The 22,127-nt window shown below is 32.7% G+C and overlaps 1 protein-coding gene across 15 annotated transcripts in view; it reads left to right on the forward strand.

The window, feature by feature from the left end:
* Positions 1-22,127, forward strand: part of Phf20l1 (PHD finger protein 20 like 1) — a 69,463-nt gene that overhangs the window by 30,167 nt on the left and 17,169 nt on the right. For all 15 annotated transcript variants that reach the window (XM_076836372.2, XM_076836374.2, XM_076836375.2 and 12 more), the window contains 6 exons: positions 477-559; positions 4,100-4,352; positions 6,398-6,586; positions 6,844-7,050; positions 13,646-13,702; positions 14,894-15,001. In XM_076836372.2, coding sequence (XP_076692487.2) covers positions 477-559; positions 4,100-4,352; positions 6,398-6,586; positions 6,844-7,050; positions 13,646-13,702; positions 14,894-15,001 — 897 coding nt within the window. The remainder of the gene's footprint in view (positions 1-476; positions 560-4,099; positions 4,353-6,397; positions 6,587-6,843; positions 7,051-13,645; positions 13,703-14,893; positions 15,002-22,127) is intronic.

Consider the following 22,127-nt stretch of genomic DNA (forward strand, 5'->3'; position numbering starts at 1 on the left):
AAATGAATTTTCCAGTGGTTTTGAAACTTGGAAGAAAAGATACAACTGGGTGCAGAAATAATAAATACATAAACTTAAAGGAGCTCAGTGAAATAAAAAATTTGGGACATTTTTAGCTAATAATACAATAAAGTTATTTCATATTCTAGTCTGTTTTGTGAGTATTGGCCATCTAAGAAATCTTAATGTGGGTTTTTTAAGCCATGAAATTTAAGATCGGTACAAAATAAGTGTATGTGTGTGCGTAAGGATCTCCAGAGTCATTTAAAAATTCTTCACCGCTACGCGATCAACTCTTATGATTCAGTGCCTTACTTACTATTAAAGATATTTGCATTTTTGAAAAGTTAACATTGGAAAGATTTACTTCCTATGTATTAAAAAAGTACAGGAAATCTCAACTGCTAAAATTTTTGAGAAGTTAATGAGGGTGAAAATATTTTTTCTAATAAGACATCTCTACAATTTTTCTCAAGGTTTGTTGGCATCCAAAGCTGTTGGGGTGGATGGTGCTGAAAAAAAAGAAGACTACAATGAAACAGCTCCAATGCTGGAGCAGGTATGAAATGGTAGCATTTGATTTTTTTCAAGGTTCCCACTGGAATGATCACGGAGCTGTAGTATCCACGTAATTGACATTGCCCTTTTGATCATATATGGGAATAGGAAACTAATTAATTGATGATACATTTTTAACTCTGCCTTCTCCAAGGTATTATACAGATAAACTACAGACTTCATTAGAGCTTGTTTTCAATAGACTGGCACTAAAGCCTTTGTCTCCAAAATTTTGAAGGTCCGGAGACAGGCATCCCAGGGTATATGCTTCCAGCTGGATCACCTTTAAATAGCTTATAAAAAGACCCTTACACAAATACTTTTCATTTGTGAGTTAAAACAGGGTTTTTTGACATCAAATAAAGCTTCTTTTGTAAGAAGTTTCTTTTATATTGTAATAATTGGTGTTGTTAGACTATGTGTTTTATGAATTGATCAATGAGCCATACATTTTTGCTAGGATGTATATTTTAATAACTACAATAAAAAAGAGAGTTTAAAAAACTATTAAGGGTCTGTCTTTAACCACCTAATAGAGGAATTTAAAAGTGAAGGTTGCAGTTGCTAGATTTTGCCTTGGCTACCTTCGGATTCCCACAATACCTGTACATACTGAACTGTGCATGCTTTAACATTCTCGAAGGGCTTAACTTCTTAGGCACTGTAAGACTATAAGAACACAGTAATAGCCATAAATGGATTTCCTTGGTTCTCCTGTTTTAAAATCTGAGCCTTAATGTAGTTTTAATATATCCTTTTTGTATTATTTTGATTTTCTTTATTAGTAGCCTAATAAAGAATACTTTAAAATGAGTACCTTTTGCTATTCTCTATATGCGTTTTAAAGAACAGTCCAAATTTAATTGATATTGTATTGAGTTTTTCAGTGTTATTTTAGGCCTGGTTTGATAACAGTGCATTGTTTTGGTGCCTCCTTTAATGTTGTATTAAATTAATCACCTTTTCCATTGATTAATATGTCAGTGACTCATACCTTCTGATTTTCTGTGATCAGCAAACGGTTAAGTCTTTGCCGTTATTGTCAGTATATAAGCCAAATTTTAAATGACTTTTTTTTTTTTACTGTGTATTACTATATTCAACGTCCCAGATATAACAATATTTTGTGCTTTCACCACTGTTATGGTATCTTCAGAATGCAATATATCAGGGACTTGGGTAATAAAATGTTTCTGGAAAATTCATTACAATGTCAATCTTTCATTATGCACAATCCTGTGAGGTGAATATGATTGTGAAAATTACTTATGTGGAAGTGAGGTAGAGAACAACACCCATTTCAGAGAGAAGTACAGAAAATGATATTTTGATTGAGTTAAAAAGGAAATAGAGGAAAATGGAATAACTCGGCTATTTGTATTTGCATAATTAAAAATAGTTTTTGAAAGCCCTTTGCCAGTTTTGTAACAGAGACTAATAATTAAAACTTTGTAAATTATTTTAGATTTTAAGGAACATCATGCTGTTCCTCATTTTTTGTCATTCAGGTTGATTTCAATGTGAAAATGTTTTATAACTAAACTGTTACTTTTTATTCTACATGTTAGCCCTGCTTCAGGGTTAAAAAGCCGAGTTATACAGTTCTTAATTACCATCTCATTTGGTATCAACAATAGTGCTACAGGGAGATGTTGATTGTCACCAACTTCTATTGTCCTAATGAGTCAAAATATTGTCAAAATATTGTCACTCATGACAGGTTGATAACAGGCCTATAGCCAGAATTTACTGTGCTAATGGATTTATTTTATTTATATTTTTACAACATTCAAACTTTGGTCTTGAACCCCATTCTCAGATTATTAATCATACATTATTTAATTGTATTAGGGAAATGTCATGTTATATTTACTTTGGGATAAAATTTGCATTAGATGCATAATAATTCAGTAAGTTTTAAAAAATGTTAATCTGTCCTTGTTTAGAAGTTAAGCATCTTATCAAGATATTAATTTAAGTTTAAAAATCTTGTTTTATAACTTTGTAACTCGAGAGTAATGGATGCTGTAGTGATGTCTTTCACATATGTGAAGATGAACAATAAAATTGTTTATTTACAAGTAATGGCTCTAATTACTTTTCTGGCAACACCTTTTATGATGAGTTTAGGAATATTTCCCATTTATAGAGTACTTTTTGAAATGACTAATACCACTTATACACATGTATAATGAGTAAATCCAAGAATAGAAATGATGATAACGGAATGAGTGGGACCCTTGACAGCAGGCCTTTCTTGTGGTATGTCCAGCATGCCATCTGTAAAGCATCCAGCAGTGCCCTACATAACCAGATGTACACTTTTTCCCACCAAAATTTAAGTGACATTTACTTTAATGGGAACAGAATTATTAATTTGGTCCCCAGGCAATAATCTTTCATATTCCAGAGAACTGCAGACTACAAATTTGATGGTCAGCCCTCCCAAAATACATGGAAGTCAAAAGCATTCTTGGGAACAAGCATGTTGCTCATGGTATTAGTTAACAACTTTGCTATTTTACTCCTTTTAATGGCCTGTCATGGAATGGATTTTTTTAAAGTGTATCATTTATTTGTTCTCAGATACCTGTTATCAGAAATAGAGAATATAGGCATTCCTCACAATAGGGTACAAACCCATCCAATGTGGCTATTTTCTATTATCTTTGAACAGTGAACACATTCACACATTTTTGCATATGTAGAAAATTTTACTGCCAAGTGAATAAAAATATTCTTTATGAAAGAACTGACACAGTTCTAATTTTTTTTTAAAAGTATCAGTTGGCAGGAAGAAGGTAAAAATTCTCATCTAAGAATGCGACGTATTTTGTTTTAGAATCCAATGTTTTTAACTTACACTTTATCTCTTTGGTTTTTTTTTTTTGTTGTTGTTGTTGTTGTTGCTTGTTTTGTATTGTTTTTTAGTCTTTTAACTCTCTATTGCTGGTGGCTCTGATTTCATGATGCATTATGCTTATGAAACTCTAGCTTTCAGCATTAAAATGAGTTAAAGATAATGTTTCCTTAATTTGGTCATTGTTTTCCTGTTGAGATCTTTCTTTAAAGGGAAACTGTCTACTTAAGGGAAATGTCCACATTCAACTTTTTAAATTGAATTATTTTATAGGAAAAATCTGAAAGTCAAAAGTTTGAATGTATTTCTCTGATTCCAAAAGTGATACTGCTACTTATTTACCTAATGATTATTAATGCCATTGGCAATGATGGATCCAGGAGTCATATTTTAATACTGAAAATATTTGTTCAATAAGACAATGTTTGATACTCTGAGAGTATTACGGATAGTATGTTAAAATTTAAGGTGAAAAGTCGACAGTATCCCTTTAAAGACAGCCTATTCAACTTTTAGTTAATAATTTGTGGGGTTCTTTTTGGTTTTTCATTTGTAATAGAAATGTTATATGTTGCTTAACAATGTTTTTGGATACTAAAGTTGCTTAACAATCAAAATAGAATACAAAAACAAAAATGAAGAAACCAAAATAAAAATATCAATTTTTTATTATTCATTCAGGCGATTTCACCTAAACCTCAAAGTCAGAAAAAAAATGAAGCTGACATTAGCAGTTCTGCCAACACTCAGAAACCTGCACTGTTATCCTCAACTTTGTCTTCAGGGAAGGCTCGCAGCAAGAAATGCAAACATGAATCTGGAGATTCTTCTGGGTGTATAAAACCCCCTAAATCACCACTTTCCCCAGAATTAATACAAGTCGAGGATTTGACGCTTGTATCTCAGCTTTCTTCTTCAGTGATAAATAAATCTAGTGAGCACAGATTTTTAAAAAATAGTTACTTATCCTATAAGATACATTAAAAAGTTTGATTGTAGTTATATTGTATTTTTATGAAGTTGTTTTGAAAATTTCAAACTTAAATGCGTATGATAGGAAAGGCTGCAAACTATTTCAGGGGCAAAAATCGTAGACATTTCTTATGATTTATTGTTCACAGACTGTACTACTGGTTCTGCTGGTTGAGAAACCTTACATCTTAGTAACCCAAATTCCACTGCAGTTGCACTCTCCTCAACTAATAATCCAAGCTCAATGAGGCCTGATTCATTACAAAAAACAAACAAACAAAACCTACTCTTCCCCAAAAAACAGAGATAAAGAAAGGTCCATGTAGATATTTTTACTTAACTCCTAACACTATTCCTATGGATAGGTTTAGTTAGTATCCCCACCTATCTATAATCTTCTGAAATACATTTTATTTATTTTTGTTAACAGTGCAGACTTGAATTTGGTCTTTTTAATGAAATGAGAAGAATGCCTCCTTGACTATATTTTTAAAGATTTTGCTGTTTCAGTACTACTGATCTTTCAAGAATTAACTTAGTCTTCTGAAAAAGTCTTCTTTCAACATGGATTTGGTTATATACGAGACAAAATTTATGTAGAGCCAGAGTTTCTCATATTAGTTTCATATTTCAGGCTAGAGATGTAAAAAGCAGTTATTTGGAAAGTTACTGGGTAAATGACACTTTTCTTTAGCTCTTTATAACAACAAATGAATTAATAACATCATCAGTAAATGAATATGATACATTTCCTTATGATCTATTCCACATTGTGCCTTAAGAACAAAGATGTTGGCTTTGAGAAAACTTTTGATCAATTAAACATAGTAACCTCTTTCCCAGTAATTTGCCATATTTTTCAATTTGGGATCAAAATTTATTTTTTGTCTTGATTTTGCTTTGTTCTTTAAATGAGTCAGAAGAAAGGATGGGAACAAAAACTAAAGTGTTTCCTTGCAATCTTCATTCCAGTATGGCACTTATATAATAATGTCACTAGAAGCACTTTATTTTGAAATTGCTTTATATCTTAGTATTATGACCATAGTATCATAGCAATTGAATTATATTCTTTATTTTTTCCCATTATCACAGTGTCTTTTTCATTTTGATTGTTACAAATTTTTCTTAAATATCCAAAATATCAACTTCTTCATACCACTCTATTTTCTAAATTAGCATGAGTATATTGGCCTATATAATTCTGCCTATTCAAACCATTCTGTATGCCAACTAAGAGTAAGAAGAAATCTCAAATAAAAAAAAAAATAAGGAAGATTTTCGAACATTTGTATCATATGGTTAAAAGACATTTAAATGACTATGTAAGTTGTTTTAAAAAAAAGTAAGGGCAAGAATAGTGTCATGCTCTTTTAAAAATTCTCATTATTTGCTCAAAATGAATAATTTGTTTGTGTTCAATTTTTTTTTAATGAATCAGGCCCAGACATATATTTCTAAAAAATCCATTTGGGGGGATGAAGATGGGATAGTTATTTACATTAGTTTTACTTTATCAGGAAAAGCAAAACACTGACTATAATGTGTCTAAAGAATTTTGTCTCCTCTGTCCCCTGCCTTTTTTTTCCTTAGATTGTCTAGATTTGGAATATAGCAAAAGAGTATATATACATATAAAAGATATATACGTGTATATATCTAGTGCTTTTGCTATAAAGAGATTACTTTCCCAAAGGAAAAATGGGAGTTTACACAATGATCTGCAGTTAGAGAATTGACTATAGTCTGTCACTGGGGGGAGCAACTTGAAATTAGTTTCCATTTTATTTTCCTTTAGTTGAGATTTTAGAATTTTTGATTAACTCATTTTGTGAATACGGCACACATTTTGCCTTTGATTACCTTTGGAACATGCCATTCCTTGTGGATATCTTATAACAACACCAAAGGGCAGAATGTGAATCATTTTTCCCATTTATCTCCTTAAATATTATAAGATGATACTTGTATGTATCTGCTTCGTGAACATTGAAGATCTTTTTCTAGGTCCTCCACAGCCTGTGAATCCCCCTAGACCTTGCAAGCATAGTGAGCGGAGAAGAAGATCTCAGCGGTTAGCCACCTTACCCATGCCTGATGATTCTGTAGAAAAGGTTTCTTCTCCCTCTTCAGCCACTGATGGAAAAGTATTGTCCATCAGTTCTCAGAATCAGCAAGAGTCTTCAGTACCAGAGGGTAAAGTATATTGATTTCCTATAGAACCAAACATAAAGGAAGATAAAGAAAAAACTAAAATATAAAGATTATTAGAATGTTAAAATTTTCTGCTTTTCCTTTCTTATATCTGTTAGGATTTATAAGCACTTTATTCTACAAATATTATCAGGTGCCTTCTTTGTGCCAGGCATATTTAAATACCACTAATCCGTATTGATAGTAATGGGGCCATTTTCTCTATGTTAATATTATGTTACATTCTTTATTTTATGTAGTGCCTGATGTTGTACATTTACCACTTGAGAAGATGGGGCCCTGTCTCCCTCTTGACTTAAGTCGTGGTTCAGAAGTTGCAGTGCCACTAGCCCCCGATTCATCTCTCCACAATGAATGTTCCAGGGTGGAAAAGGAAGATACACAGAGGCTTAGCAATCATTCTTCCAAAGCAGTGACTGATGGGCGAGGAGCTCCAGCAGTAGCAGGTATGGAGAACTTACAACAGGCTTGCTGTGACTGGGTATAAGCATTTTCATTCCTAGATGATTTCTTTTCATAAATACCTACAGGTAATATATGGAGGATAGTTTCTGTTGGTTTAAAACTTCTTTGATGAGATCACTTTCTTTATTATTATTCCCTGGACTTGTTTCTTTCCTTGTCACTGATAGCTTTTACTTGCTTCTTTCTTATGTATTTACTTCTAATTAGAATTATTAGAGCTCATTATAATTAAGGAAATTCTGACTTTTGGAGCTAGAAGTTACTTAATGGGATCAAATCTTAGGTTTGAAGACTTTAATAGAATTTAATAATTGAGAAGCACTTAGTTTGAATTTAACCTTATACCTGTATCTTACCTGTAATTCCATAGTTAGGAGCAGAATCCCCAGATACAGTGCAATTTGTCATTGTTATTTGGGGAGTCTAATATGTAAAATCAGAATGCTTAACAGTTTTTGGATGATTTTCTATTTTTTTTTTTTTTGTAATCTGAAAGCATATTTGGAGGTATTTTATCAAGTTGAGTTTCTAAATCTAACAGTGTTAATTCATAATTTCCATATATGGTTGCATTATTTTATTTATAAGTTTCACAGAATTATAACCATGTGAAGAATATGTGTGTGTGTAAACTTTTTAAAAAGCAAATACTAGTTTCAGATGTTTTTCTAGTAAATTATTGATTTGGAGTTGGATAGGTGAAAGAGGTCTGACTTGAGTCTGTTCTGAAGTGGAGAACATAGAGCAGTTTTTTGATTTGCAGCCAGGTGTAGGTGTATTGGTGATAATGGTATTTAACAGCATCTTGCATGAAACTACTTTATCAGCTCCTTAGATGATCTAAGTGTGAGGCTTGATGCTACTTGCTCTTTTCTAGTTGTGGTGTATATTGAAATAAAATGATAGAGGTGACTTGAGAAACATATACTTATTCTGAATTTATTGCCTTTAATTCTTTCAAAGTAAAGATGTTACTATTAAATATACAATATTTACAATTCTACTTTATTTATAAAGATTAAAGTATTTTACACATGATAGTTTTTCCTTATTTTGTTTTAAAATAAAACAGGAGTCACATCTGAAGACTTGAAAGTTTTGAAATATTTCCTATGATTTCTTAAATATGGTCCATTGTCTTTGGACATTTTTTTCTAAGTTTGTTTTTTTCTTAGGGCACTTAATTTTTCTTTTCCCCCCTTTCCACAATATTTCTTAATTATCATTAACCTTTTGGTATATTTTTCCTGATAAAGGTCTTATGTAATTTTTTAACATTCTGTCACTTGTTACTGTATCAAATAGATGAAAAAACATGTTGAATTTATAATGATATGTATCCATTGGAAAAAGTTATTTTTAGATGTGCACGTGAAAATATATTTTTCTTGACATACGAATTTTCTGATACTGGTAAGACTGAACTATAGATCAATACAAGTGGCTATACAATTACTAAGATTATACATATCCTAAAATATCAGAGTGATAATTATGCATGGAAATGTTTTACCCAGGTGATTCTGCTCCTAATTAACTTAGTCTCTGTTTTTTCCCCGAATTTTGAGCATATTTATAGAGATGTACCTGACTACCTTGGGATGTGGTTCTTATTCTTCATCGTGGTTAAAATATACTGGGTGGAGGGAATACACTCCAGTCTTTATTTCCTTTTTAAATAAAAAGTAGTAACTATTTGGGGAGTAAATGTAATAAGATAGTTTCCTGGGAAAGTGGAGAGAAGTTTAGATTTATCTTGTGATGGATCTTTAGATGTGTTCGTGGAAGACCCTCTGGCAGTTGGCACTTTAATTGCTTACATCAAGTAAGCAATGCATGGTCTTAAATGTTAATTACTGAAAGTAAGTTTAATTAAAGGATTATACATAGTATTTGAATTTGTTTCTATGACCACTTTTTAAGTTTTTTATCTTTTGATGGAAGTAATGAAATTTAAGTCATATTCTAATTGAACAGCTTTTGATTAAAAAATATTAGCCTGTTTGCTTGCATTGAAGTTATAAGTGATTTGCATACTTTTTGCAATATTTTTGCCATCTACCCTCTCTACACTCTTTTGTAGTATTTTGGAGTTCTTCTGCCTTCCAACTTAGTTTTAGAGTTGAGACACTAAGTTTTTTTGTTATTGTTCTTTATATATATTTGGTTGGTTGTTATTCATCTAATTTATAAAAGAAATTTGGTTATTCTTTAATTTTAAAGCTTTTCTAGAAAGCATTATGTACTATAACACATCAGTGGCATTTTCTGGGTGTTTTTTGTTAATTTGAAACTCCTGAGGAATTTAGAATGATGAGAATATTAATTGATAACTGGGAAGTAGCTCAGCAAACAGGTCTTTTTTGTGTACAAGACACATGAGCAATGCTTAGCTTAGCAGTGGTGCTGAAGTAGATGAGGTTATGCAAATGATCCAATCATTATATATACCTGTTCATAACAGGTTAAAATTTTGTTTTTCATTATTGTTCCAGTAGAGAATGCATTTGCACTAATCCATCTACATTCTTCCACTGGGATGGATGGTAACATGACTAACCAAGGTTAGGAATACTTATGTTGTCCACATTAGCAAAAAAGAGTGATTGTAAATTTGTAAAACATTGATTTGGAAAACATTTATTTTCATTTTATTTGTCAGAGTGCTTTATTTAACAGAGCCAAACAATTTGAGGAATGGATACAGTCTCAGAAGAATTTAATTTTGTTAATGTCTGGGAATATAGAGTAGATCAAGTTTTTAAAAAAGTTTTCTTTTGTAAAAAACAAAATAACAACAAAAAAAATTTCTTGTCTTCTAAGGGATTTTAGGTCCACACACATCTATTCTTCATCAAAATGTTTTCAGGTAGGGAACACTATACGTGCACAAGTATACATAATGTGCCCTAAGGAATTTGAGATCTACAAGTGACATAAAGCTAAAAATGAATAGTAACAACAATTTTAATGTAAGATGTAAATCACTTAAGATGTATACGAGTACTATTTGATAAAAGAAGAAAAGATTGTTCTTAGGAGGCTTTAGGCTGAGAGACGGCTTTTTAGGTGATCTTGGCTAGGTTGACAGTAAATCCACAGAGCAGTGCTGGAGGAACCACCCACCTGCCCTGTCTTCTTACTTTCTTTAAGCAAAAATTAAACAGATCAGCCTCCTTGAAACTCAACTTTTCATGTGTATGAAGTCTGTAGTCACTTTGGGCTTTAAAATTCTGAACATTTATCATACCATTAATGATGCATTTGATGAAGCCCAACTTTATGTCAAAGAAAACATCATGATATGTTAGGATTATTAATTTTCATCTATTCTTAGAAATGATCATATTCTGTAAAGACATAATTGGGATTGTAAATTGTATGAAAATTATATGAATATAGTTTTAAATCTTTTTAGTTATAGCCCTGATTTCAAAGAAATACCTCTAGATCTTCATTTTTCTCATTTTTGAGCAAGATAGTATATAAATATGGGATATTTAGGTCTGTTTATTACAGAATATTTTAGTTAATGTGGATATAAACATTGGATTCACATGTGTATATGAAGAATGTACCTGTATAACCTTATCAGGATGTTCATTATCAAGCCAGTAAATATTAGGTAATTTGATTTAGTTTAGTTTTAGCTGAAATTCATTAAGCTTTTCTTCATTTTCATTCAAAGTCGTATCTTGAATTAGTTTTTAAATGAAATGTTGATATGAGTAAGTAAATATGTAAATTTCTCATTATAGTTAAAATAGTCCAGCTCTTCTTAGTAAATCCCTTATAAAGAGCCTGTGAATTATATTAATGATTGATTAACATACTTTTTTTTACTAAGGAAAAACCATATGTAGGTTTTATTAATATAGAGATTATTTAATATTGTATATGTATTTAATGCAGGGATTATTAGTCTGAGTTAGTGTTATAAAAAAGCATGACAGAAAGAACCTAAAGTGACATTGGCTGGTTTTAAAATGGCCTTAATTTCTATCCCAACATTAACTGTGAATTTACTAAGAGCCTTTTTGTTTTAAATTGTTTTTTAACTTACTTATCAGAATTGTTAAAACTACAACTGCAGACTTCATGCTCTCTCTCTACCCCTACCACAAATGTTTCTGGCTTCTACAGAGTCTGGGGTCCTTTCTTTTTTAAACTGAAGAGTCTGGGGTAGTTAGCCCTCACTCTGGAAAGGGCTTGAGAAAACACTCTACATTTCTGATTTAGAAATTGTGTAAGCAGGTGTGATTCAGAGTTCTACCTCTTTTACTTCAAAGTAGCTCCGTTTGTTTTTTGCTTTTTTGTTTATATATTAGACTTCTACATAATAGTTTATTTGAAGAAAATGTTGTGTTGATAAAATTTAGTTTAAAAATCATAATATATTAATGTTCTAGTACTCAGGTTTTCAAATTCTGGTGTATTGAAATAAAAGCATTATAGTGAATTTCTTACAAAACTAGGTATATATTTTGTTGAATTCTAGAATAGGTCTATTTTGTTTATTTGTGTGTTAAGTATCAAAATTCTAGTCAGTATTTTATTTCTGAATATTTATTTTAATATCCTTACATGTGTAAAATGTCAACAACCCTTGACCAGTTCCCCAATTTCACTTTTGAAATTTTTCTACTTAACAATATCTAAAAGGTTTGGTAGCTACTGGAACATGTGAAAACCAACTCTGGAACTAGCTCTTCTGAAAGCATTCTGAGATTGACTGCATCAGTTCTCCTTTACTATTCTTTGTTCTGAAGTAATGGTCCATAGCCACTGCATTTGTCTTTCATGTGCTGGTGGGGTAAAGTGGAGCATATTATGGTCAGTGAAGTGGCCCAATAAGACAGTTCATTTGGTCTCATACCCCACTCCACACCAGGACATCTCAAATTGCTCCATCTCTTGGCCTGGATATCCAAAGCTTCAGAGAAGGAAAAGCCTAAGAGCCAGTAGTCATTGTCAAGTACTGCTTCCGAATGTCTCTGTGCCTACTGAGAACTTAGAAACCACATGTCTTATTTTTTGAATCATAAATGCTTTCCCATTTCAAAAAAATATTGCCTAATGAGGTTTTCAAGATGCCAGGATTAGTAAAAAGAAAGTGATTGATTTGTTCAAAAGTCTTGATAATAAGGAAATGTAATTGTATTTCTCTCTGCTCTGATGTCCCTTTTATTTTCTGTGTTGTAAAAAATGAGATTACCACTATTCTTATTAATTTGAAACTTTATTAAAGCCTTATTGGTATATATATAATTTGAGTGATATTTTTATATTTGTAAAAATATCACTCAAATTATGTGTTTAAATTATGTAAGGTATTTAAAATAAGATGAATGAAATGCTATTTTGATACCATTATAGATTATTTTTTATTTTTTAAAAATAAAAAAAACTAATAAATGGAGATGATATTATTGCATAACTTAATAAAACAAAATAATACTGTAAATGCACCATAGTGTATTGCTTAGATTAACCCTAACCACAAATAAGGTGTCAGTATTGGGAATGACTAAATATGAGTTGAGAAGCTTGGTTGAAGGTATCTGTTTTCGTTAGCTACCCTGTTATGGAGGTGTCAGTATTGGGAATGACTGAATATGAGTTGAGAAGCTTGGTTGAAGGTATCTGTTTTAGTTAGCTACCCTGTTATGGAGGTACAATATTGGTTTAAAAATGTATTTTGTACTATTAGATAATATTACCTAAGTGACATTAAGATTGACTACTTTTATGTGTGAACATTCCCTTGTGTTTACCTTTATATGTGGACCAAAAATAATTTGCTGAATAGTTCTGTTTTGGCTATTATTATCTAACAAATCATGATGAAATTCAGAGGAATAAGTTTGTTTAAGGCAAGAAGAGGTTAAATATTAGCTTAAAAATCTTACATAGTTTGTTGAAAAATGGTGATTTTTAACGTGAAGTTTAATATTTCATTTGGATAGCCTGAGTAGCATTCATGTCAGAACTACAGAAGCAGAAATGGTACGTGGATCCATTGCTCAAATGTATTTTGGCACCTTCAAGATTGCCAAAGGCTGTGGTGCTGCTATAGCAGACTTTTACTGGTGGCTTCAGACAGTTATCTTCATTGATGCTTATGGTTAATAGTAATGCTATTTCTTGAAATGCTGTTGTCTCGAAGTATTACCCTACTACAAAAGAGAACGTGAGAAAGAGTACTGGTCTGAGCATTTCACATATTTTGATTCACATAATCCTGATGAAAACACAGGGAGTTCTTTATGTTTAACAAATAAGAAAACTGAAGTACAGAAACATTAAATGACATACTCAAGGCCTTATCTCTTAGAATATGGTAGAACCAGCATTGACACTGGGTAGTCTCAGGGAGCAAAAAAAATGACCCTTAACTTACTGGTTTTTGAAAGCAAGAAATTCCACCTTATTTCTTATTCTGGCAGTAAAATAACGTGGCTCCTTAGAAACAAAGAGAATCTTGTGTAGAGTTTTGTGAGCAATTATAATTGAAATCATTGCCCCATATTTCTAATCTTTCTAATTAAATTTACATCTTTTCTCCCTAATCTACAGGGATATTGAAAACAGAAAAAAAAGTGAAGTTGGAAGAAAAAAGCTCAACTGCATTTGGTATGAACAGAAAGTAATATTTAAGCAAAAGACTAGAAAGCTTGATAGAGGGAGGACGGAATCTTTCTCTTCCTTTTCCCTGTTAAAGCTGTATTATGTATACATGATCCTCCACTTTACTGCTTATCAGTGTTAGTTGGCTCCAGATATACCCTTCTTTAGTACAGATTTTGTAATTTTATGTGTATTTATTGTTAGGAGAGTCTGACTTCTCTGAGAAGTTGCTTTGTTTCTAAACATCTCCAGTTCAAATTATGGCTGTTTCAAAATAAGCCTTCACTTAATATTGTTGAGACTTAGAGGGTAGATTATACATTAGTCATTTCTTTTCAGGGTTTCTTCTTCAACATGTCTGATGAAAAGGTTGCTGAGTTTTCTACTGTCTTTTCTGTCTTCTGTCCTGTAATTATTAAAAAGCATGCAGTAAAAAAAAAAAGCATGCAGTAATGGATTATAGTCTTACATTGTTCTTTAGCTTAAGTAATTGGAAGTTGGGCCACTGAAAGTTGGTCAAATGTGGTTGATAGATTGTGGGCTAAACCACTCTTAGTTGAACCATAGCTGCTAGAATATATGTGCTGATTTAATTTGAAATAAAATGTTCTAGGGTATCCATTTATGTTAGGTCCACAAATTGGGGGGAAGAATGCTTTAAAACTTTAAGGAAAAATGGTATAATGAAGTGTTTTTTTCCTTTTTGTTTTTAGTCTTCATTCTTATAGACAGAGAAAGTGTTGGAAGATTAGGGCTATATATGGATTAATTTATTAAAAAAAAATTCTAAAGAACAGTCTATCTTTTTAAAAAAATCTTCTAATATTTTCTCATTAAATGATGTATGGAAATGCTGATCCTCCTCTGTGAGGACTTTATTAAAAAATGAAGTTTAACTTCTTGCCACATGAGAATTGAATATATTACTTGTTTAAAGGTTTTAACCACTGTCTGTATTAACTTCAAGGTGTCAGGAATTGGGATTTCTCAGCACTGCTAATGAAGATCCCCTCTTATAGTCCAATAAACTAAGCAGGAGTTCCAGACTCATGACATGAGCAGTTTAATTGAATCCATCCACTCTGGGCAGGTGACTGGAATAGCTACTGAAGCCATAAATGCTTCTGTTAGGTTAAACCACAGAGGGACCACTCAGGATTACTTGTGATTACTGAAGTATTTGTTTTTATTGTTTAGGTAAGAGAAAAGAAAAGGATAAAGAAAGAAAGGAGAAGAGAGACAAAGATCACTACAAACCAAAACAGAAGAAGAAGAAGAAGAAGAAAAAGAAATCTAAGCAGCATGGTAAGTATGTTAATTGTTATTCTTGTTTCTTAATATTCTGAGATTCTTTTAATTCTCCCGTTTTATCAAAATCGAGATGTAACAAAAGATCCCTATGTTTTGACAACTGAGATATTCTTGCAGCTTCCCATTTTCTTGTAATTTCAAAAACATACACCTCTGTTTTACCAGGGTCTGTAAATTAATTACTGTAATGGTTAGGCTTTCATTTTCAGCATTATGGTGCACTAGATACTCTGAATAAGCACTTTCCAAATACCAAAGGAATCATTCTCCTTTATAGAGTCACTTAACTTTCCAGAATGAGGGAGAAATAGAGATTTAAAAAAACCCCAAAAACTTAGGATGAAATTCGCTATGAGCACTCCATCTCTAAAGGAAATCCTGAAGGATACTTAAAGGGAGAAGGAAAATGATGACAAGAGGAAGACTGAGATGCAAGGAGACATGATGAGCTTGGATAAATCTGAACATTGTCTGTGTAATCATAGTTTGACTTATTGGGAAAACAAAATGAAATTATAAAGAACAAAAATACATAATAATGGCTCATAGGTTGGGAGGCACATCCTTGTATTTCATTGTCTTTAAGCTCCTTTTGTTGATTGGAGGAGCACCAGACTTGTGGCTTATAGGTTCAATACATTAAATGTACATTTTAAAATTTCTCATGTAAGTATTAAAGAATAGAAGCTCAGGGTATAATTTCTATAGTAAAAGGAAGAAAAAATGTAATGAGTAAACCATCCACATCCAAAGAAGATAGTAAGAGAGAAAAATATAAATTACAAAATAAGATATTAGAAATAAATCAAATATTTATATTTGATATATTTATATACCAAATATATCATTATTTATAATCATATCAGAAAGATTATTATAGTAGATTTTAAAATCCAGTCCTCTTTTATTTACAAAAGATGTATGTAAATATAAGGATGGAGAAAATTGAGAAATGTTGGGGGAAAAGTATGGAAAAAATTTGGTAAGTAAATAATGACTAAAAATAGAAATTAGAGTAGATGTATTATTAACAGGTAGTCATTAAGGCAAAAATTATTCCTAGACATCAGAGGTTAACATCACATGATAAAGATTCAGTTCTCTTTATATTTTATTGTATAAAATGCCTACATTTTATCATTGAATAATTTCATCATATTGGTATTAGATAAATTAACAAAAGTGAAAAATGTTATATAAGATAAAAGAGGTGGTACCTTACCCATGTTGTGAGTGACAGGTCCATGCAGACACTGCAGATTCTGAATGTGTGATTTTCTCAGGACACACATGGTTCTTAAAACTGACCACATGAGACAGCTTTAAGCAAACCTTAGCAAATGGTAGAAATTGGTATAATATAGACCTGTAGTTTCTGATCACAGTATTATCACAGAACCAGTATCAAAAAGATAAGAGCCCTGAATATTTAGAAATTAGGCAACATAGTTCTAAATAATTCATGGATCAAACAAAAAGTCCAAAGGGAAGATAAAAAAATGTGAACCTGAAAGATGATGGGAATATTGTATGTTAAAACTTTGTGAGTGTAGTACAAGGACACCCAAACAAAATGTATTGTCATACAGGTGTATAGGAAAGGAAAAACAGCAGTGAGGCTTGCTACTTAAGAAGTTAAAAGATCAAGAATAAATCCAAAAAACTAGAGTCTAGTTTAAGCACATGAACAAAATTTATTGAACTAAAAAATGCTAAAAAGAATTTAAAAATGCCAAATTTAATTATTTAAAAAACTAAAATAATCAACAAGCCTCAGAAAAAAAGATGAACCATACAAATAAACATTAGGAATGAAGAGAACATAATTACAAATGCTCCAGACTTTAAGATGATGCTATAAACAACTTTATACCAAGAACTTTAAAGGTTAGAGGAAGGTTTGGAGAACTGCCAAAAATCAAACTAAGGACAAACCTTAGTAGTCTCCAAATTTTAAAAGAAGTTTAATCAGTATTTTAAGATCTTAAAGAAAAAAAGACAGGACCAGAATGTTTTGTTGCTAAGTTTTATCAAAACTAAAACAAGAGAAAACTCCAAAAATGTGTATAAATTATTTCAAAATTTAGAAAAAGAATAATCCCATAGTGGGTACATAGGGCCCCCATCATAAATATATATCCACATCCTAATCCTTATTACCTGTGAATGTGTATGTATTTAGGAATAGGATCTTTGCTGAAGTGATGAACTAAATTATGTCAGAATAAGACATCAGGATTTAATGTTGGATCCTTAAATATGGGGCTTTAAGACCCCCCAGAGATGAAGAACAAGTGAAGGTGGAGGCAGAGTTTGGAGTAATTCAGCCCTAGGCCAAGCTGGTACTGCCAGAAGGAAGGATTGTGCCCTGGAGCCTTCAGAGGAGTGCAGTTATATCAACCAAGATTTGACTTCTGAACTTAAAAGCTTTGAGAGAATGAATTTCTGGTGGTTTTTTCTTTTTTTGTTGTTGTTTTTTTAATATACTTGGAATTGAATTATACAGGGTCTCACTGAGTTGCTTAGAGCTTCACTAAATTGCTGATGCTGGCTTTGAACTTATGATCCTCCTGGCTCAGCCTCCCAAGCTGCTGGGATAACAGGTGTATACTACCATGCCTGTCAAATTTCTGTCTTTTTAAGCCACCAAATTTGTTGTACTCTCTTGTGGCACAGAGAACCACTTCATGAAATTCACCACATTAAGAGGAAAAGGAGAACAAACGTTACTGTCTATAAATTTCAACATCTATATGCACTTTGGTTTTTATTAATACTGTGAATAGCTGAGTATAAAATCTTATTTAGAAACATTATAGGCCTAAGTAAAAGTAAGAAAATCTGTATTCATGGTTTGGAAGATTCAATATTGGAAAGATGTCAGTCATGTTAAATAGATGTATGTATTCAGTGCTGATTCTAAAACTTAAAATGGAAGAATAAAGACCCAGAAATAATACAGTTACTCTTGAGATAGAAGAAGATTGACTATTCAGCTATAGTTATTAAGGTGCTCTGGTATTTTGGAGGAATATATGTAAGGATCAAGGACAAAATAGATAGTCCAGATCAAATCCATTATATTTGTACAGATCTTTTGTTGAAGATTTAGTGGGTAAAGGGTAAAGATTACTAAGTGGCAGACCAATTTGTTATTAAGATGGGGTAGAAAAATGAAAATGCATTCTTTTCTTATACCATACACAAAAATAATTTCAGGCATATGTGGAGAGAAAATTGTAAAGCTTTGAAGGACAGTATACAAAAATATTTTTATGATCTTTATTTAGGCAGGGTAGAATTTCTAAACAAAAAATGCTAGCCCTGATGGGAAAGGTTGAAAATACGGCTAGACTGAAATTAAGAAGTTTTGTTCATCAAAAAATAGAGTGAAAAGACAACCTGCAAACCACAAGAAATGTAACATGTATACCTGACAAAAAAGATTAGTATTTTGAATATATTTCTACTCTTCTGAATCAGAAATGGAAGTGGCACAGAATGTAAAAGGGCAAAAGACTCTAGCAGGTTCTTCACAGAGACAGAAACCTCAGGTGGATCATAGTAAGATGTTCAGGGTAGTGAGAGGCTGGCTAAATGCAGTTTGTAGAACATAGTGAAGTATATTTCATACCTGCCATGTTGCAAAAATTACAAGGTAAATACTTCAGATGTTGTTGAGGAATGGAAACAAGTATACAATTACAGTGGAAAATAGGGTGAGTGCCATGTGCCCTGAAAGTTCCTGAGGAAACTCACATGGTGCCGTGGAGCACGTGCAGCCAGCTCTCCCGTAAGACACTGTGTCCCTTCAGCAGGGTCACTCCATGGGCTGAAAAGCCTAATTACATCTACAGGACTCTTGGGGGCAGGATGTTAAGCTGAAAATCCAGTCCCTTAAGAGAACATAATTCTATTCAGGTCAGGATTAAAATGTTATCATACTAAACAGTATTGTTTTAGTGATTGATTATGTGGGAGAGCAAGAGAATGATGAACAATAGTTCAGAAAATTACTACTAATTAGTAGTAAAAATTACTACTAATTCAGAAAAGGTGGGAAAGGGATGTTTTATCAGTTCATGTTGGAAAGTGACACAAAGAAGGCTTTAAAAATAGTGAGTTTTTCCTTCAACTGCAGGATTGGTGCCTGAGTATTTTGTCGTATTGGTTGTCTTTATGTCATGCTCATTTTTTTCATATTCATTAAACATTTAATAAAATGAATTTTAAAAGATGGAAATGTGTAAAGGTTGCCAGGCATTGCTGTAGTGGGTAATCATGATTGGGAAATTCTTCAGATCTCAACTTTCTGTGTAGTCCAAAAATAACATCTAATTTTCCCACAGAATGTGAGGTTCCTATATTCTCTAAAGCTGCCAGAGTAAATATGAAGATAGAGGATCACAGGAGATTGACAAGATTGAAACCACTTTTCAGGGAGAGAGTCTTAAACATTTCCATGCACTCCTGTGCCTCCTTTGCTTCTCAAGTCTTTCCTCCTACTCTTCTACCCCTCCCCAGCCCATCCCTGGCCCCTCCATGTTATTACCTAAGAGCCCTGTAAACAAAAAACCATTAACTATAAACTCTGATTACCAAATACCCTCCAATGAGTGGTGTGTCATAAGCTTCAGACTACAGATAAAACTGCCTGATGAACTCTCTACTAATCTGTCTCTGGGGGATGAGCCCAGCCAGGTGCTCCAGTGGAAATCCTGAATCCTCCCACTAGGAGCGGCTAGTTGTTTAAGCCATATGATGCTGCATCAGTGAACTGAGGCCTGCTCCAATTTACAGTGCCAGTCACAGAATCTTACATGCTATAACATGGGAATTTTGGGGGAAAGATAACAGTGGAGAGCTGATTAAAAAAAAAAAAAACAGAATAAGAAAGGGGCCACACTTGGTGGCAAAGGGTGGGGTAGAGAGGGCTTGTGAGAAAGCTACAAGTGGTAACTTGAAATAAACAAGAGTGATTAGAATCACAGAGAAAAAACTGCAAAGAAAACTTGCATCTTAGAATAGTCATCAGCCCTTAACTTTAGTAACCTTTACAACAACCCTTTTAAAATATAGCACTTTAAATTACATATAGATATCTGTATATATCTGTATCTATATATTTAATGAAACAAGAAGAACCTTGTACTTTGTTTATGTTTTAAAATTAGGCCTGTAAATGAACATTCTTGCTTTGTCCAAGGCATCCTGGTAAATGCTGATGGTGCACAGAAGCATTGCTATTTGTAAACACAGGTGTTGAGTCTGGTAATCACCAGCATCTTTGTAATTAATTATTCCATTTCAGGAAAATTTATTCTTGGCTGTTTACATTCATTTGGAAGTGATACTTTCCCCCAGATGATTAGAAGAGTGATATTTAAGTGGGAAGTATGGGGTTTTCAGTAATTTTAAAAATGTAAAGTCATCTTAATGTTTTAAGAATTCACAGTATTACCGTCTGAGGTTCCTACTAGAAAATGTTTCTTAGTGTACAAGTAGCACCATGAGGGATTTTTAAACACCTTTTATTCACAACTCATAATATTTTTTTTAAAGAGAGAGAGAATTTTAATATTTATTTTTTAGTTTTCGGCAGACACAACATCTTTGTTTGTATGTGGTGCTGAGGATCGAACCCTGGCCACACGCCTGCCAGGCGAGCGCGCTACCACTTGAGCCACATTCCCAGCCCAACAACTCATAATATTTTGCATATCGTGCTTGTATTCATTATGTACCAAACACTAAGCATTCTATACATATTGATTCATTTAATCCTCATGCTAACTGTACAGTAGTGCCTGACAGCTGCATTTTATAGTTAACTATAGCAGAGAGAAAGAGAGTCTTCTAATTTGGCATAGGTAACAAACAGTGACAAGCAAATTTACACCTGATGGAGTGGTTCAAATTTTAATTTGTATCACTGAGCTATATTAATTTTACCTCCTAAACTTTCAGGATTGTTTATCAGACTGTATTCTTCCTTCAACAAGTTTTTACCTATATTTCTTGGCATGCAAGTTTTTATTTTTGTATATTATTCATTTAAATGAGGTTGCAGAGGCAGCAGTTTGGCTAAGTGGTTCTTCACAGCTATTCCATATACATTGGGTTAGGACATTGTGGTGACCAGAACTAGTTTACAAGCTATAACATTAACATCAGGTTCAGTCTATGTGGATGAGGAATTGCCATGTTGGGGTTTATTAGTGATATCTTTACCAGTTTTTACTTTTGTTACTTTGCTCACTTTATCTTCTTCTTGTTCCTGTTAACATGAAACTGAAAGTATAAAGTATAAAGAGATTAAAAAGAGCTAGAGCTAGAAATGCAGAGATTCAAAACACTGTATAGTAAAACCAGAGGTTCCCTGACAAGAGCTTGTGAGCACACAGATTGGTGTTTGGTACAAGTGATAAGTATGTGCAGGTATCTCCCAGAAAGGTGTAACCTGGTGATGAGGGTGGCACAAAATAAATCCATTTAAAATTCATAAAGGCTGAGGTGATGGAGAAAAGGGGGTCAGGGTAGGAGATTACGCTGCTATAAGCCTTGAAACAGCAGAAGACTCTTGATTCATAGTAGCCAGAGAGTTTAGGAGTCGGATGCAGGTAGTATGCCAAAGGCCAAAATAATTCATTTATTTGAGAATATAATGGTAGGGTGATTTAATATCAGCCATGTTTTACTTTTAGCACCAGACTGTGATTCCTGTCATTATTTTTACAGACTCCTCTGTTTGCTTCCCTGAGAGGGTAGCATAGAATGTAGTATTTAGGGGGCAGCTTTGGAAAGGTTTCAAATCTTTGTCTCTCTCACAGTTTCCTCATTTCTAAAGTGGTAGTGATCATTTTGACTGTGTGTTAAGGTCTATAAACAAGTCAGATTGGCACCTGTTATTTTGCCAGAGAAAAATTAGAGTCTGTAAACAAGTCTGGATGGCGCCTGGCAAAATGCCAGAGAAAGTGGTTTGTGAAGTAATGCCAGCGAGCCATTAGGTGTGGAGATTCCTTATTGGTTGACTGCTGTATCTATTTTATGCTAATTAGATAAGCTGTGTAAAATGTATAAATATCGCTCAGATCCTACAATAAAGGGCTTCCATTCCTGC

This window comes from Callospermophilus lateralis, chromosome 16 (assembly GCF_048772815.1).
Source record: "Callospermophilus lateralis isolate mCalLat2 chromosome 16, mCalLat2.hap1, whole genome shotgun sequence".
In the NCBI taxonomy this organism is placed as follows: Eukaryota; Metazoa; Chordata; class Mammalia; order Rodentia; family Sciuridae; genus Callospermophilus; species Callospermophilus lateralis.